General features: G+C 44.0%; 1 protein-coding gene across 1 annotated transcript in view; it reads right to left on the bottom strand.

The window, feature by feature from the left end:
* Positions 1–15,621, bottom strand: part of SCN8A (sodium voltage-gated channel alpha subunit 8) — a 56,593-nt gene that overhangs the window by 20,960 nt on the left and 20,012 nt on the right. The window contains exons 6-16 of the mRNA XM_035570353.2: positions 14,291–14,382; positions 9,320–9,541; positions 8,800–8,863; positions 8,227–8,368; positions 7,347–7,553; positions 6,490–6,777; positions 5,704–6,096; positions 4,154–4,289; positions 1,984–2,222; positions 1,378–1,551; positions 88–444 (exon numbers count right to left, since the gene is read on the bottom strand). Coding sequence (XP_035426246.1) covers positions 88–444; positions 1,378–1,551; positions 1,984–2,222; positions 4,154–4,289; positions 5,704–6,096; positions 6,490–6,777; positions 7,347–7,553; positions 8,227–8,368; positions 8,800–8,863; positions 9,320–9,541; positions 14,291–14,382 — 2,314 coding nt within the window. The remainder of the gene's footprint in view (positions 1–87; positions 445–1,377; positions 1,552–1,983; positions 2,223–4,153; positions 4,290–5,703; positions 6,097–6,489; positions 6,778–7,346; positions 7,554–8,226; positions 8,369–8,799; positions 8,864–9,319; positions 9,542–14,290; positions 14,383–15,621) is intronic.

Here is a 15,621-nt window from a genome sequence, read left to right as displayed (position 1 = left end):
GAAGAGATACCCTAAGTCCTGTGGTCTCTCCAGGTTTTACCCCACCCAGCGGAAAACAATAAAAACCATCAGTAACCATTTACTGACCACTAAATTTCCGATGACCATGACCATCATGAAGACAATCAAGCACATGGCCTGTCCTGCCACCTCCATACAATCCCACATGGTCTCAATCCATTCCCCACACAACACACGGAAGACAATAAGGAAGGAGTGGAAGAAATCGTGCATGTGCCAGCGGGGTAGCTCACACTCCGGATTGATCTTGCAGACACACTCCTTGTAGCTTTTGCCGAAGAGCTGCATGCCCACCACCGCAAAGATGAACACGATGATGGCTAGCACCAAGGTCAGGTTCCCCAAAGCACCCACCGAGTTACCGATGATTTTTATCAGCATATTCAGAGTGGGCCAAGACTTGGCCAGTTTGAAGACTCTCAGCTACAAAAGCAAACAGAGACAAATGACACTTCATTTAATTTCACCTTTAAAAAAAAAAAAAAAAAAAGAGGAAAAAGAAGGAAATCAGGCAGAACTTTCTAAACTGGAGGCATCACATATTTTATGAAACCATAAGTGCTTCTGCTACTGAGGTCACTGGCAGTAGGGAATGCTTAACTTCTCTTTCAACTCAGCCTTCTCTATTTGTACTTAGTTATTCCCCTACACACTTATCTCCCTTTACAAAGGAAAAGTATGGAGCTTCTCACTTTCAAACTTTGCAACGTTAAGGAAGACTTATTTGAAGGGTACGTGTCACTTTTTTTCCTGAATGTTTCTCATCTTCCTCTGGAAAAAAATGCACTTGCTTTCCTGGCATATCCAGAACACAAAATCAAAGCTTAATATCCAGAGAACCTAATTTGGAGATGGACTTGCTGAAGCTGGGTATAAATTGGAGTTTCTGAGTACCGAGCTCTTTGGAAAACCTGACCTCAGCTGTGGGATCTCTGTGCCCAAAAACCTAACCTTGAGGTTTTCAGAATTTAATTTTCAAAAGCTTAACTGCTGCCAGGACAAGATAAAGCACATGAAGGCTGTAGGTATTCAGCACTTTTATTACACCATAACCTACAGCCTAGCAAATTTGACTTGGTAAATTACCTCAAGGAACCACAGGAAATAAAAGGTGCGTTGTAACAAAGTCCTTCAACACTAACTACCAAGTCAACCTTCTCTGCATATACACAATGAGCTGTTGCTCAGATCTCATAAAATATAAACAGCAGTTGTGAAGTAAGAAGAGACCACAAAAATGATACCACTCCAACCCTGTCCTCCCAAAGAACAAAGGAAAAAAAGGATTGGGGGGGGGTGCCTTTACTTTAGTAGCTGCAAGATCGGAACATTCGAAAAGGACTGGAATATGAATACCAATCGGAAAGATCGCAGTACGGAAAGTCCTTCCACGTTTGCTAGACCCAGTTCCATTAAACTGAGGGAGACAATAAATCCATCAAAGATGTTCCAGCCTTCTTGGAAATAATAGTAGGGATCCATGGCGATAAGCTTCAGGAACATTTCTGCTGTGAAAATTCCAGTGAAAACCTGGAGTGTTGCAGAGAGAGACAAAAGAACAAGCAAAGAATCGCTTTTGTTCATTTTCTGATCTTCAGTGTAACTATCAAACAATGCAATTCGTCATGCCGGTTCAAACACGCAGTCTATACAATGTCATGTGCTTGCCCACAATAGTCTTTTCTCTCCTGACGCAGCTTCACTAGCACGAATCTCACTGACCTACTCAGGCATACCAGCAATTAACAGGCAGATTTTTAGGTAGTAATAAGTTTTGACCAGAAAGTTGCACCCTTAGCCAACATCTCTGAGTCGCCACAGACTGCAGCGAGCACAAGCTCATGCCTCTCAGTGTCCCCTAGAAGCCTGTAATAGCAGCTCTTTCAGTCTAAGTCTACCTTAACAAGCAGTGTATCCCAGTAGGAGCAGATCTGTAAGGAATATTTACTAATACCATCTTACCAGATTTCCTACGGAGAGTACATGTTCAAACTCGGGGGTCATAGGATGGTGCTCCATTGCCATGAACAGAGTGTTCAGCACAATACAGATGGTGATGGCCAGGTCAACAAAAGGATCCATGACAATTAAGTTCACTATCTCCTTCAGCTTGATCCAGTACGGGTGGCATTCCCAGATCAAGAACGTGTTAGCAAATTTGTACCAGCAAGGGGGACACTTCCTCTGGGACTCTTCCAGCTCTACAGTTACAAAAGAAAACAGCAATGGAGCTCAGTCTTCTTCTCTAACACTGCTGGATCTGACTCTGAGCATGGCTGAAAAACTCTCCAATCTTGCCTCTCCTGAACCTCTCTCAGGTCTCCCTCCTTGTACAATGATTCAACGTTCTTGCAGCAAAGTTACATTTTGCCTTAACTTCATACAATGCTCAAAATGAAGAACTCCAGGACATGTGGCAATGGCTTAACACAAAGAGTTCCTAAGCAAAGAAGTTTATAACCATGGCCAATCATGCAGATCACCAGGACAGACTCAAAAGAGTCAGGGCATGTCTTTGTACCCAGCTTCACTTTGGTACCTATGTTAAGAGCCGCATGCACAGCTGCACGAGGTTACCAGGAAGTACAGTTTTAAATCTGTGCAACAGCACTGTGCGGATCTGATGATTCAATCCAAACTAGTTTAAATGAACGGATATATTTAACTCAGGACTGATCAAGGTAAAATGGCTTAAAGCAAAGTTACAGATTCTAAACTGTCTTCGGTGCTAGTTTTTAAATAACAAAGCTAAATGAATTCTGTGTTGAATGCAGACATGATCTAAAAGAGGAAATGTATGACATAATGCTGCAAAGGATTCTGAACAGGAACAACCTGATTAAGACAAACCACATCCATTTACAGAAACCAAACGTAACGCCATGTCCATTTTTTAAACTGGCTTATTTCAACTGCCTAGAAAAAAACAAAGAGGAGCTTTCCCCCACTTGCAATGGTTTTATTCAGGCTATACAGCTGTTTGTACTGAAGATGGGTAGGGAAAGGACCCCTGCTCTCTTTCTCATTGGTTCTCTGGTTGCTTAGTATTTAGTTGCCTTGGAATTGCTAAAGTTAAAAAAGAGGACCGTAGCACTGTAGCCTGTAGGCGTTTGCGCAGGAGGGAAGCAGCAGAAGAACCTTGCTCTGTTTCTAAGTATATTTAGTTTTCATACAATTTTATTGCAGGAGACAGCAGGAATTTGAGATCATCAACCTCATATGGCTGCTGTTCACAAATTCTTACTGGTTCCTGCATAACATATTTGGAAATCTCATCTCTGTGTGATGTCCACTTCTGAATTTCCATCATGCACAAGTCCCTTTCTCTTTTGACAGCTGTCACATTTGAGACCCTAGAGTAGCTCAAATCTTTCTTCCCATGGCCTGTAACAAGGAGGGTCTCTCCAGCCCTTGTGAAATGGCAGAAAACAGAACACCAGTATCAGACATTTTCTTAATCCTTTAATCTCCACACCGCATATTCATTATTGTAAAATTACAACTCTTTGCTGCCTTTACCTTTATATCTATATAATTCAGATGCAAAACCAAGTAAAATACTCTCATTAATGTTTCTGCATTAATTATGACTTGAAAGAGGCAGGTTTTGGTAAAAACAATGCAAATTAGAAAGCAGGAATAGCTATGTCCTGTATGTCTGAAGCGCTTGTGTGTTCTCTGTCAGGTGCCCAAGGCTCAAAGCAGATCTCTGCTGTGCAGCACCTGCCCTAACGAACCGAGCCCTGCCCTGAGACTGTATTCCCTACCCTATGCCCCCCACCCTGCTCCCAGGAAGGTCAGCCTTATAAACCAGCTCTTGCTCTAATCCCCCCAGCAACTAAGAAGCCATCTCACGAGGTTCAGCTTTACCATTCAGCATCCTCTTGTGGAAATCAAGCAGCCGCGGGTGTCCATACCTGCCCCATCTGCTGGGGAGCACCTCTGGCCACCCAGAGGGACAGCTCCAGCACAAGAAAACAAGGGCACATGTGGGCCCCCACAGCGGAGTGAGAAACTATACTGTAACTTGCCTGGTGGATGGGTCCTCTGTCTTCCTAAAACACGCCACGAGAGGGCAATCGATACATACACACTGAAAAAGCCCAAAGGCACACCTTCAAGCCATACCTACCCTCAACAAGGGTATTTGTCAAGCCGGTCATTACACTGTTGGTTCGATCCTTTCTTCCATAGGAGGCATTCACCTGATCCATCGAGACCAAGCGAGACCCACCAGGTTTCTTTTTAATTTCTATTTCAGTGGTACCCTGCAAAATTCATACATTGATTAATACAAACCCTTAGTCTTCCCAGTATTTTACATGCTATCAGCCTAGAAATATGCCAAGTATCCCCAAGAGGGAAAAAAAAAAAATCTTTGTTCCCGCTAGCCTTTCCACTTTCCTATGTTACATAAATGGTTAAAAGAAAACTCAAGCCCTTGATTCTGCTCATACCATTGACTTGCAACCTTGGACAAATTAAGTATTATACTTTAATGAATGTTCCTAATGAGCACTGCTGCAGTACAAGGTAGTTCATACTCTGTACTACTACTCAATTAAGAGCAGACAGGCGATGACTCCTAACGAGCCCACTTTGCATCCTGCTTCATACAATGCCCCCAAATTGATACCATTTAGTATCTGAGCATTTGATTGCATCGACAAGAGGACATCGTACTTCTGCCAAGGAATCTGCCAGCCCCTGCAGCCCTCCCACCACAACAGTTAATTGCCTGTTGCACACTTAAGTCCCTCCACAGATAGTTAGCAAAAAGAACTGCCGAGTAATACTTTCGCTTCTACGCATGCATCATGCAGATTACTATTCCTACTATGTTCATGCTGTGTTAAAAAGAGAATTAAATACTAAAGCAAAACATTGTATTAACATGCTAATTGGGGAAGAAAAAAGAAGGGAGCAACTAATGCTTAACATAACTAGTTAGGGTCAATTAGGTTGCAAGAATTGAAACAATTTTAAAAAATAGCTTGGAATGTACAGGCATGGTAAGCAGGCTTTTCTCAGAAACAATTGTTTTAGGAATGTCTTGACATGGTTGCAATCTTATCCAGATTCTCATAAGCCCCCCTAATACACTATTTTTGAGCTTTGTTTCTCTCCTGAACTGTTGATCTATTAAAAAGGTTACTCAATACCAATTCAGTCTACTGATCTAAAAAAGGTCACAATTAAGGAAAACTCAGATACTAAAAAGTGTATATTTTTTGAAGAAATCCTTATTATATTGACAGCTTCTCTTGTACAATAAGCCCTTCACAACTTAATAGCAACGAAACTGGTAGAATTTAACAGATACTTCACGCTTCAAACAGATACAAACATGCTTCAGAGTGCAAGACTCTGGTCTGATAAAGATCCTGCCCTGACATACGCCAAGGATCTCTGTTACTATCAGTCCTTTAATTTGGGACTCAATTCCAAGCCCTTTTTTTCCCAGGAAGACAGGGGAAAGGAGGTGGGTCATTAAGTCCGAGAAGGGAAGAAAGGAGAAGTCAAAGCACAGGGATTTAAATCCACCGCAGACTTTGTTATCTGCGGTCAGACAAACCAACTCTCATTCCATCAGGGTGGCTGGCTCACTTGGAGGGCGGCATACAGGAAAGCAGAAGAGGACAGACCGCCATGCCTACGCTAGCTACTCATTGACCTCCTTACGCTGTCATCAGTAGCTGCCTTATCTATTTTCACCTCAGGCAGAAGGCGTCCCCCAGGCATGCTGGAAGGTGGGCCGCCAATGAGGGACACCACGCCGTTACAATCCACCGTGCTGTTCCTCTTCACGTTTCGGCGGAGGTTGGGAAAAATCCGCGAGGACCGGCTGCCTTGGCTGTAGCCGCTGTAGCCGCTGTAGCTGCTCCTTCGGTCACGGCCACGGATGGGGATGAAGAGGGAGTCTCTCCTGCCTTCGCTCTCTTCCACCGTGCTGTGCTCGTCATCAGCAAACTCATTCTCCGAACCTGGGTCACGAAATCGCCCTTTGTAGCTGAAGATGCTGCTCTTGCTATTGTGCCGGGAGAGAAAAGGGGAGCCTGGGATGCTGAGGAGAGACTAGGAGGAAGAAAAGAAAGAATGACAAGGGGGTGAATAGTGTGGAAACAAAGTACTTCAGTGCCCTCAAGTGCTGCTAAAGCAGTTTTGCTCCCTCTCCAAATCCAAACAAACCATTGCCACTTAGATGTCAGCTGTACTTAGAAGTCGTTCGCTCTTGGCTGGCTGAGCTACACCAGTAAGGAAGTTTTATCTGGTAAGACACACTCATCTCAGGAACAACTTATGCCAGGGTAAGTGTAAGGGCTGTAAACTCAGGCCATAAGTGTCTTCCTGATCCATGGCACGTTTAAATGGGTGAGCAGATTCCTCGCACATGTTAATCAGGATCTAAACAGAATATTATCCTGACTATAAGTAAACATAAACATTAAGGAAGGAAATGAAAACTACCTGGTTCATGATGGAAAACTTCCTTCCTATCCTGTTATCGGGTAGTCTGAACGCTTTCCTCCTCATGCCATCCTCTGATTCAGACTTGAACACCTTTTCAGCGTCACCCTTCTCCTCTCCTTCCGACAGCTCTTTGTCCTTCCGTTTTTTCCTCCGGTTTCGACGCTCCTTGGCACTCTTGGAACTGACTTTGGAAATCTCCGAGGAGCTCCGAGACATCCTCCCCCCACCATCATCTTCCACAGCATCCTCAGAGACTGTCCCTGCTGAAGTGACCATAGCAGCAGCCTGAAGGTGAAGGCAAGAGAACAGGAAAATAAATCAGAACTTAACTTGAATAATACTCCATTTCTGCTTTAAGAAAGAGCGTGCCTTAATGCATGAAAGCACAAGACTTCAGGACAGGACTGAGATGCTTATTCTTTCCCTTGGAAGGACCTCGCAGCCAGGACTTGTAAACATTTTTATAGTCTACTTCTGCAAGTAGTAGAATCCCTCTCAGTCCCTCAGTTAGGTTTATAAGCATTTGATAAAGGATCAACAAAGAAGTAATTACCTGTCTTGCAAAGGAATTCCCACACTTGACTAGAAACCCCAAGAATGTTTCTAAACCCCTTAATATAAGGCAGTTCTCCTATCCAAAATAAACATGGCAAGCTTGTACACATTCGGAAAACAAACAGCGGCAGCCAGGAGAGCCGGTGAACAGCGTCAACCCCAGGACAGCAGAGCATGAGGTGCCAGGGAAAGCCTGCCATGGCACTACTGCATTCTTGATTATACATCATTGCTCTGCAATAACAGGCAAATAAACCTAAAAATATGTAAATGTATTAAAAAAAAAAAAAAACACTCACCTGTGCTTCTTCCTGCTGCTTTTTCAATTGTTCTAACATGGCCTTAAATTCTGCCTCTTTCTGCTCTGCCTCCTCCAGTGTGGCCTGGTTCTGCTCTTCATAAGCCATAGCCACCACAGCCAAAATTAGATTTACCAGATAGAACGACCCCACAAAGATCACCAAGACGAAGAAGATCATGTAAGTTTTTCCTGCTGCTCGTAAGGTCTAGAAGTAGAAGAGAATGGTAGAGGGAATAGAAAAGGAAATGGGAAAGCAATTCTAGAGTGACACCTGATATGCAAGCTGATCTAATGTTTCTTGACCCAAATGCTTCTAAGAAAATATAGTGGTGCTGGGTATTTAGGATCTCAGCACTTCCACTGCAAAGCACTAAGCCACTGCACATTCATTAGCCGTAAACACAAAAGGTGACATCCCTCTTCTTCTTTTAAGGGAACATCCAACGGATGCAAACTGAAAAGGATTCAGAAGTACAGTGTGAAACTCAATGCCTAGCCTTCTCCAAAACAAAACAAACTGTTAAAAAAGCCATTTCAGCAAGGGGCCCAAACCACTCTCAGGTTACAAGGGAACACTCTGCCCTCCAAAGCGCCTGAACTCCTCCTGTGAGCAGAGCTGAGCTTCTGCAGCGCGCAGTCAGCTTCTTCCAGAATTAATTCACAGCTCAGCTGTGCGCACGCTGCAGACCTACAATCCCTTCTGGCCTTAGAAGTGCAACACCCGCTTTCAGGTAACATCTCTTTCCTCCTCAATACCCAAGGTCTAATTCTGCAGCTGTACTTCTCTTTCAGACGCTAGGAAGTAAATACAGCTTGTCACATTCTCCATGTCCCCAAATTCTCAGGTTGTGTAACACCGAAGCAACGCGTTTACTTACTAATTGATACAAGTTTTCCCAAAAGTCCTGAGTCATAAGGCGAAACAAAGCCAGAAAAGCCCAGCTGAAAGTGTCAAAGCTTGTGTAACCATAGTTTGGGTTCCGTCCTGCTTTCATGCATGTGTAGCCCTCTGGACATTGACTGTAAAGAAGATGGAAGTGATTTCAGGGCATCAATACGGTAAAAGGGATAGAGCAAATTCATCACAGGCACGTTAACCAGGCTAACCAATTAGAGACAATAGCACAAGGAAAGTTTCCACTTCTGAACCTCCAGCCCCTACTTCTCCATCGATTTTTATGATTAGATTCAGAGGGAAATCATGTCACTAGAAATCATCATTACAAGTATCAGCCTCCTGGGGTGACAAGAAAAATGCCAGCTCACATCGTATTAGTGCAAGAAACAGCAACAATGGATTAATAATTAGATTAAGAAATGTGAAGCCTTTTACATTTGAAATAACACCAGAACCAACAAAGGAAGCAACAGGAAATATTCTAAACGTTTTGTCATCATTAGCAGACATCAATGGTAATTAGTCATCACTTTTAACAAAGCTCAACACTCACCCTGCATCTGAGCTGTTACCACAGAGCAAAGGATCAGGGGCACCAGGAATTATGTAAAAATTTGCTGAAGAAGATGAAAAAGAAAAGATTACGTGCACACACGCATGGAGTTAGAGGATTTAGCATACTATCGCACTATAGAAACCTTAACTAAAGTCTTCTAGATCCCCTACTGGTAAATTTACCAGTAAACGTGACACTCAGGCCAGGGAATCACATGGGCAGAACGACTTCCTTTTTACCATATTAAAAACCCATTTTCAATTGGAATCAAAGCAGGAAAAAAAAAAAAGAGCATTTTGGACAAAATCCTTATTTAGCTAAAAGAGCACAGCCCATACTTTTTAAAATGAACCCAACTAGTAACAACAGAACAAGGTCAGGTTTCTAGAAATGGAACAATTTCCGAGCAAGGGGTTTTTATTGTGCAATGCCGGGCACACCATGCGTCAGAAACCCCGGTCGGCAGCATTAAGTCAAATAAGAAGGTTTTAGGGAGCATCACTGCAGAAATACCTACACATATTGTTGGTGTATTCCTCCCAGTCAAAGCCCCTAGAGCCGTTATCCAGGAACGTCTCATTCACATTAATTGGCCATATCACACACTTGTTCCTCAAATTGCCCATAAAAAGCTGCAACCCGATCAGAGCAAAGACACTGAGACAAAATACTGTCAAGATCATTACATCTGACAGCTTCTTCACAGACTGAATTAGGGCACCCACAATGGTCTTCAAGCCTGCAGAGAAGAAAACAAGACTAGAAATCACTCCTGTAGAAGAAAAAAGGCATTGAAAATTCAAATACGTACAGTACCTTACACCTATGTGAGGGCAAAGGATGTTGCTTTTACAGGGTCGGGTTCCCGGAACCCAACGCAGGTTCTGGAGTGCCTGGAGGTTTTCCCATAGCACCACAAGTGCAATGAGTGACTCCATCCCAATGCCAGCCGTGGGTTCACCACTCAGGTCAAAAAACCAAAGCACCAAGCTCATCCCTGAGAATATCCCAGTTTTGCATGAGAGGATGCGAAGCGTACTTGGGAGGCACTGCAACGGAGGCTGGGTTTGTCTAAAAAATGTGACTTAAGGTGCGCTGCTACAAACCCTCTGTGGCCACACTTTCAGCCTGCCTTATTGGCACAAAGTGACAACTTACAGAGATCAAATGCCTTTCAAACTGTCTACATCCGAACTTTCTCCTGCCTAACTAAACTGTCTCAGCATTTCTCTGCTTGCAGGAGTTGAACCTCTCACTGACAGCAGGGTTTTGTCGCAGCCAGGTGGGCAGGATTTCATTCAGTGCTGGCTCCTGGAATTCCCCCAAAGCTCTCGGGGTCATTCATAGGCAAGGCTCAATACCAAAAGCGAGCACAAGTGTAAGCCAAGAAGACCCAATCCTGCTGCTTTTCCAAACCATCCAGTCTGGGGAACCATTTGTGAGCCTGGACACGTTACTGAGCAGCGTAACCCTTTTGGGATTTAAACATGCAAGATTTTGGGATGCAGGAACACTACAGCCCTGTGCTTGGCAGCTCCGATATCGAGGAGGATCAACAGGCACTTGTAACTGAGTAGCGAAGGATGCTGGAGGAAGGAGTTAAAGGACTAACCTTTTCCAGGAATTTTACACAAAGCTTGGAAACAATCCCCTCCCTTCCTTTCCCTTCCCTTGGCAATTCCCGGATAATCATCCACCTCACTGTACACCTACCTGCCTCTCTGCACAAGTTCATTTTGGGCTTCAGCAAATACAGTAAAAAGGCTTCCACCACCTTCGCTTAAGGCAAAGAGCAAAGCCATATTTTCAGCAAGACAAATTCAGTAAAATGAGGTCAAAATACAATTCTGAAGACAGCTCCTTTAGAGAATACCCGAATTCTCATTTCTATGAGACAGGCCAATTACCCCCCTGATGGAGCTACGTTTACTAAAACCTAAAGATTCTCTCCGATGCCTGAATTCAACTCAGCAGCACATACTCATGAAACCAATCCCTATATTTATTTCAAGCTCTGCTATTAGTTCTCACATAAAAATAAAAAAGTGGGGGGGGGGGGGGAACACCTCCCATCAAAGTCTGCTGGAAATCCAGAACAGGGAGATCTGGCAGGAGACACCGTCACAGGTCAGGCACTACCACAACAGTATCTTTTCCCAACTGTGCGAAAATTGTGTGTCCACAATTAGTTCCTCCCATCCTTTCATTCACAGTAAGAAAAGGCATTTCAATGAGCTGTCGTGTGTTCTGCTTTATGCTTCTCTTACTCAAATCTACTCCAAATTTTGCTGATTTTTATATTCCCAAAGCATCCATCCTCTGTGTGGCCGGGTACCTTTGCCCTGCCCTCACCTACCAGTGTTTTCATGTTTGTATCGCTGCTATTAGCCAAGATTGCACTGCTGGGGAAGTTTTCTTTCTGGAGTATTTAAAGATCCAAAGAACACAAGTGGTTTTAGGTTCAAGCAAGTATTGCAGTCTTGAAACGCTGCTCTGGATCGCATCAAACTGCCCAAATAGCCTGCTGAACAACTGGCTGCTTAAAGGACCCAGTATGGAAATTAAAAAATATAATAAAATAAAGGGGAAAAAAATGGAAAAACCCCACAGAGCCAGGAATACAGGGCTAGATCAGATCCACGTCTCTGTCCAAGACCACCCAAGCACGATGCAATAAACCTCAGACAAGAAACCCTTCCATACCACCAGAGGTTTGATCCATATCAGAACAGAAAGATTCAAAAATACATAAGTAAAAAGGAATTAATAGGGAGAAATAGTTTTTAAAAACATCTCGTTTCCTTCAGAACATTTAGATCACTGCCAAAGGCCGACTCAAACACAAAGCAGGCTTTTTTCTGTTAGGCCTGGCAGACAAATAACCATCACAGCACTTGTTTGCATGCTCATCTCCATCGCTCCGATACGCTCCGCTCTGCACATGCAGCCATTCACACCGGCATTTGTGCCTCTGGTTGGTGTGCCGCTCCCCCACAGGCACAAAAAGGGATCGTGGCTTGGAACAGAGAGGATAAATCGGCAGCAGGAGAGCTCCCCGGCCACTCCCAAGACGAAACAGCCTCGAAACTGCCAGCTGAAGCAATCGCCTTCACCTACGGCGAAACCCGGGGGGGCGCGATTCCACATGGGATGCGGCATGGGCTGACACCACACGGCGACCGATGGCACCGGTAATTCAATTGCCAACAAGGTGAGTGCCAATAAAAAGCTGTCTTTAGACCCCCACGGGTTAATACGGTCTGTCAAGCCGTAAGGTGAAAGTGATATTTTGGTATTTCGGTTGCGGGGTGCCACACAGACCCTCCACCTGCACACATTTGATCTGGAGTCCCATAATATTCTAGTAGTATTTCCTACTTTTATCTTGTCTAAAAAACACACTGAGGACGATTCCAATTATTGGCAGAAGACATAGTTAGCACTCGTCATAACAATCAGATTATTTTCTCATTAGCTCAGCACAGTGTTAAAATTCCCATTCCTTCGCACACACTGAAGCAGAAGGGGAACCCCTTTAGATTTTCTAAGTATATTCTAAAAATCACTTCTCCTCTTGGACTAGATAAGCCTAATTTCATATTAAACAACCCAAAAGGTTAATTGCACCAATACTTTACATTCCTCATATCGTTAGGCATAAAAGCAAGCAGGGAACGTGGTTGTACTCTACCTACGTGCTGCAGAACCACAACTGGGGCAACCCTATCCCAGCACCCAACTCATACACACAACCAAAGTTCTGCTGCTTGCAGTTCTAGCCATGGATTAATTCATCTTATCCAACGCTCAGACAGGAATCCCCTGAGCTGGGTGCAGCAAATCGTCCCCTTAGTGAAAAGCGTGGCTGCACTGAGCTAAGAAGAAGGGCTCGGGTCCCCCCAGCCCTTGTTGTCTTTTGAAATAAAAGGAAAATTCCATTAGTTTTGAGTAGGATGGAGGGAATGATACAAAACTGTTCTGCTCCTTTCCATAGGAAGACAAGGCATGCTGTTGCACATTTAGTAACCAGCTCATTAAAGTTGCATCATCTTCACTTTCCTCTGATTATGAAAGCAAAACACATACGAAACTTATTTTAACATCGATGCTTTTCTTCGAGCAAGACAGTCAATACCTGCAGCAGGCTGCTAGAATCGCAGCCACGCTTCAGATCCATCTAGTGCACTGCTAACAGCTATTACCAAAATACCTTTAGCTCTTTGTATGTGCACTGCCAGACATTAAGGAAGGTAAGAACATTATTCTAGCATTCTCTCATTCGGTGCAAGAAAAGCAGGTGCCACTTAAGAGCATCATGCACAACAGCCATGGACATCTGATGGGTTTAGCAGTCTGGAATGGGGACAAAAGTGATGGGCCCCTACAATTCTGCAGTTTGTTTTCTGGCAAAGATATATGAAAATGCATCCTGAGAAAGCAAAGAACCTGTATCAGTTAATGCATTAGGAAACAGAATGCATAGAAACAGAAGAGCAAAACTTATCAAGTGATTGTTTAGGGTGCCTACTGTGAGACAGATCAAGCACCTATAAAAGCTGGGAAATTACAGGTGCTTCAGTGCCTGCAAGAACTGAGTCCTAAGCTTGACTTTAAAATGAGGGACACTTCCCAGAAACCATCTGCACAAGAACATACAAAGCCCCGAGCACCTCCTACATGAGAATTGAGGACTCTCTCACTTCTAATCATACTCTCAGTCCATGATGCCTCCGTGATCTCTTATAACGAAGGAGGGTCTGTGCTCACCCTCTGACACTCGGGCTGGGTTGGAGCCCAGAAGGAGCCGTGTAAGTGCCAGTCCTGCCAAGCCCAGCCCTGGGGGTGGCATGTCAAATGGGCAAGTCTTTGAATTAGGACTTCTGGCTCAATGAAAGCTCAGACAGCGGTTTGGGCCATGTATGATTGCATGAAGAGCCGGCAGCCAGTTCTGTTACAACATACAAATGTAAAAGCTGGTAACGCCAACGCTCGGGTTAGCTTCGTCTGTCTCAAAACGGCACGGCAACCCTTGCTGCAGTCGTGTAAGAGAACCTGCCCCAGATCCCACCTGACTGCCAGTACCTGGAGTAGCCTCACGCAGAAAGGTTTGATCTTGCTCCGGTTTCGCTTGCTTGCTTCACAAACTTATTCCTAAACCAACCCTAGGACGGCTGCTGTTAATGGGATGACTCGCTCAGTGAGGAATTGTTCAGCTTGAGGACGAAGGGAGCGCCCAATTCTTTACTCGTTTTGAACTTTTGGTCTGGCTTTCATTTCAGAGATTGGACAGCCACGTATGCACACAGGGATAAAGACGTACAGAACAGCAGACTGCTCATCCAATAATGAAGCCTTAATTTCAAACCATTCCGTTTATACAGACTGCAAAGCCCATCAAAAATTTCCCAGTGCCACTTCTGAGAAATAAGCAATGCAGGACGAAGAGAGATAAATGCAAGACCAGCCTTTAATGCTTAATGGTTCTCACCTGGAATAACAGAGATAGTTTTCAAAGCTCGGAGAACTCTGAAAGTTCTCAATGCTGAGACATTCCCAAGGTCCACAAACTCTGTGACATATCTGCAATGAGGGAGGTCACACACAAAAAACACAATGACAATACACACACCAAAAAAAACAACAACTACAGACAAAGCAATACATCACTCACAGGGGCCTGTACCCAACAGCTAACACCAACCGGAGGCCGCCTTACCTGGAATTACAGAAATAGTTTTCAAAGCTCTCAGAACCCTGAAAGTGCGCAGAGCTGAAACATTGCCTAGGTTTACAAACTCTGTTATATACCTGCAGAATTAAACCAGAGTTAATGGCACCATTGAGGTCACCTTCCTTTTCATATAGCTGTCTGTTTGTAGGAAACAGTTTGTACTTTACAAATGCTTTAGAATCCACATTTAAAAGAGAGAGAGAGAAGATTTCAAAGCCAAAACACAGTTTTTTTTAAGTCTCTCCGCACTTGTCCAGGTACATGGTTAGACACTTGCATTCTTGCCTATGCAGGGCATGAACGTTTAAGGCTAACCCTACAGAAGAAGGTAAACGTAAAACTGTCCAACATGCCCGGAGTCCTGGTGACATCACCTCTGTTCAACGGTTTCAGGTATATTCGCTTCACTTTCCTTCATGTTTTTAATAAAGCATCGCCACCCTTCGCTTTGCTTAGCAGCCTTCATTTTAATCCGTTATGCTTTACCACCTGTTTGTGAGCCACAGGTAGCTCTGATTATCCCCATTTTACGGAGGGATAAACCTGAGATACACAGAGGGTAAGAGGCTTAGTGCAAGGTTAACAGAGTTCGATTTATCACAACGTAGAAGAGAATATTTCCCCTGTGCTGTCTGGCGAGAAGCAGGGTACGAAAACGTAAAGCAATGCACGATATTCAAAATTCCTCCTGGTGCAGGAAGGCCACCACAAGAGTTTCCAAAAAACTTGGACTCTGTTAATGGGATTTAAACAACACAGGTTTGTTCTAGCCCTTGGCACAAAAAAGAATTTGATTTGATGTTTCCAGGGCCAAACTCTCCTACAGCAAAGCGACCTCAGTGGAAATAAAGGGATTATATAGTTAGATCAGCTCAAGTTTTAGCTGATTTATTTTGTATCGATGCGGTGGGCCTTTTAAAGCCAGCATGCTGTTACTTGTTAATTGCTTCAGAAGGGAAGTAACCAATTCACAGCGAATTCAACCTATGTGCAGAGAGCTGGGAGCCTGACCCACAAAGGCACCTTTACTCTGGGCTCCGCAGATCCACAAGGGAAACTACAAGGTCAGTGAGTTATGGGCTCTTTGC

The sequence above is a fragment of the Cygnus atratus genome, chromosome 29 (genome assembly GCF_013377495.2).
Source record: "Cygnus atratus isolate AKBS03 ecotype Queensland, Australia chromosome 29, CAtr_DNAZoo_HiC_assembly, whole genome shotgun sequence".
NCBI classification, from domain to species: Eukaryota; Metazoa; Chordata; class Aves; order Anseriformes; family Anatidae; genus Cygnus; species Cygnus atratus.
The sequence above is the reverse complement of the archived record's forward strand: the minus strand, read 5'-3'. Positions and strand labels throughout refer to the sequence as shown.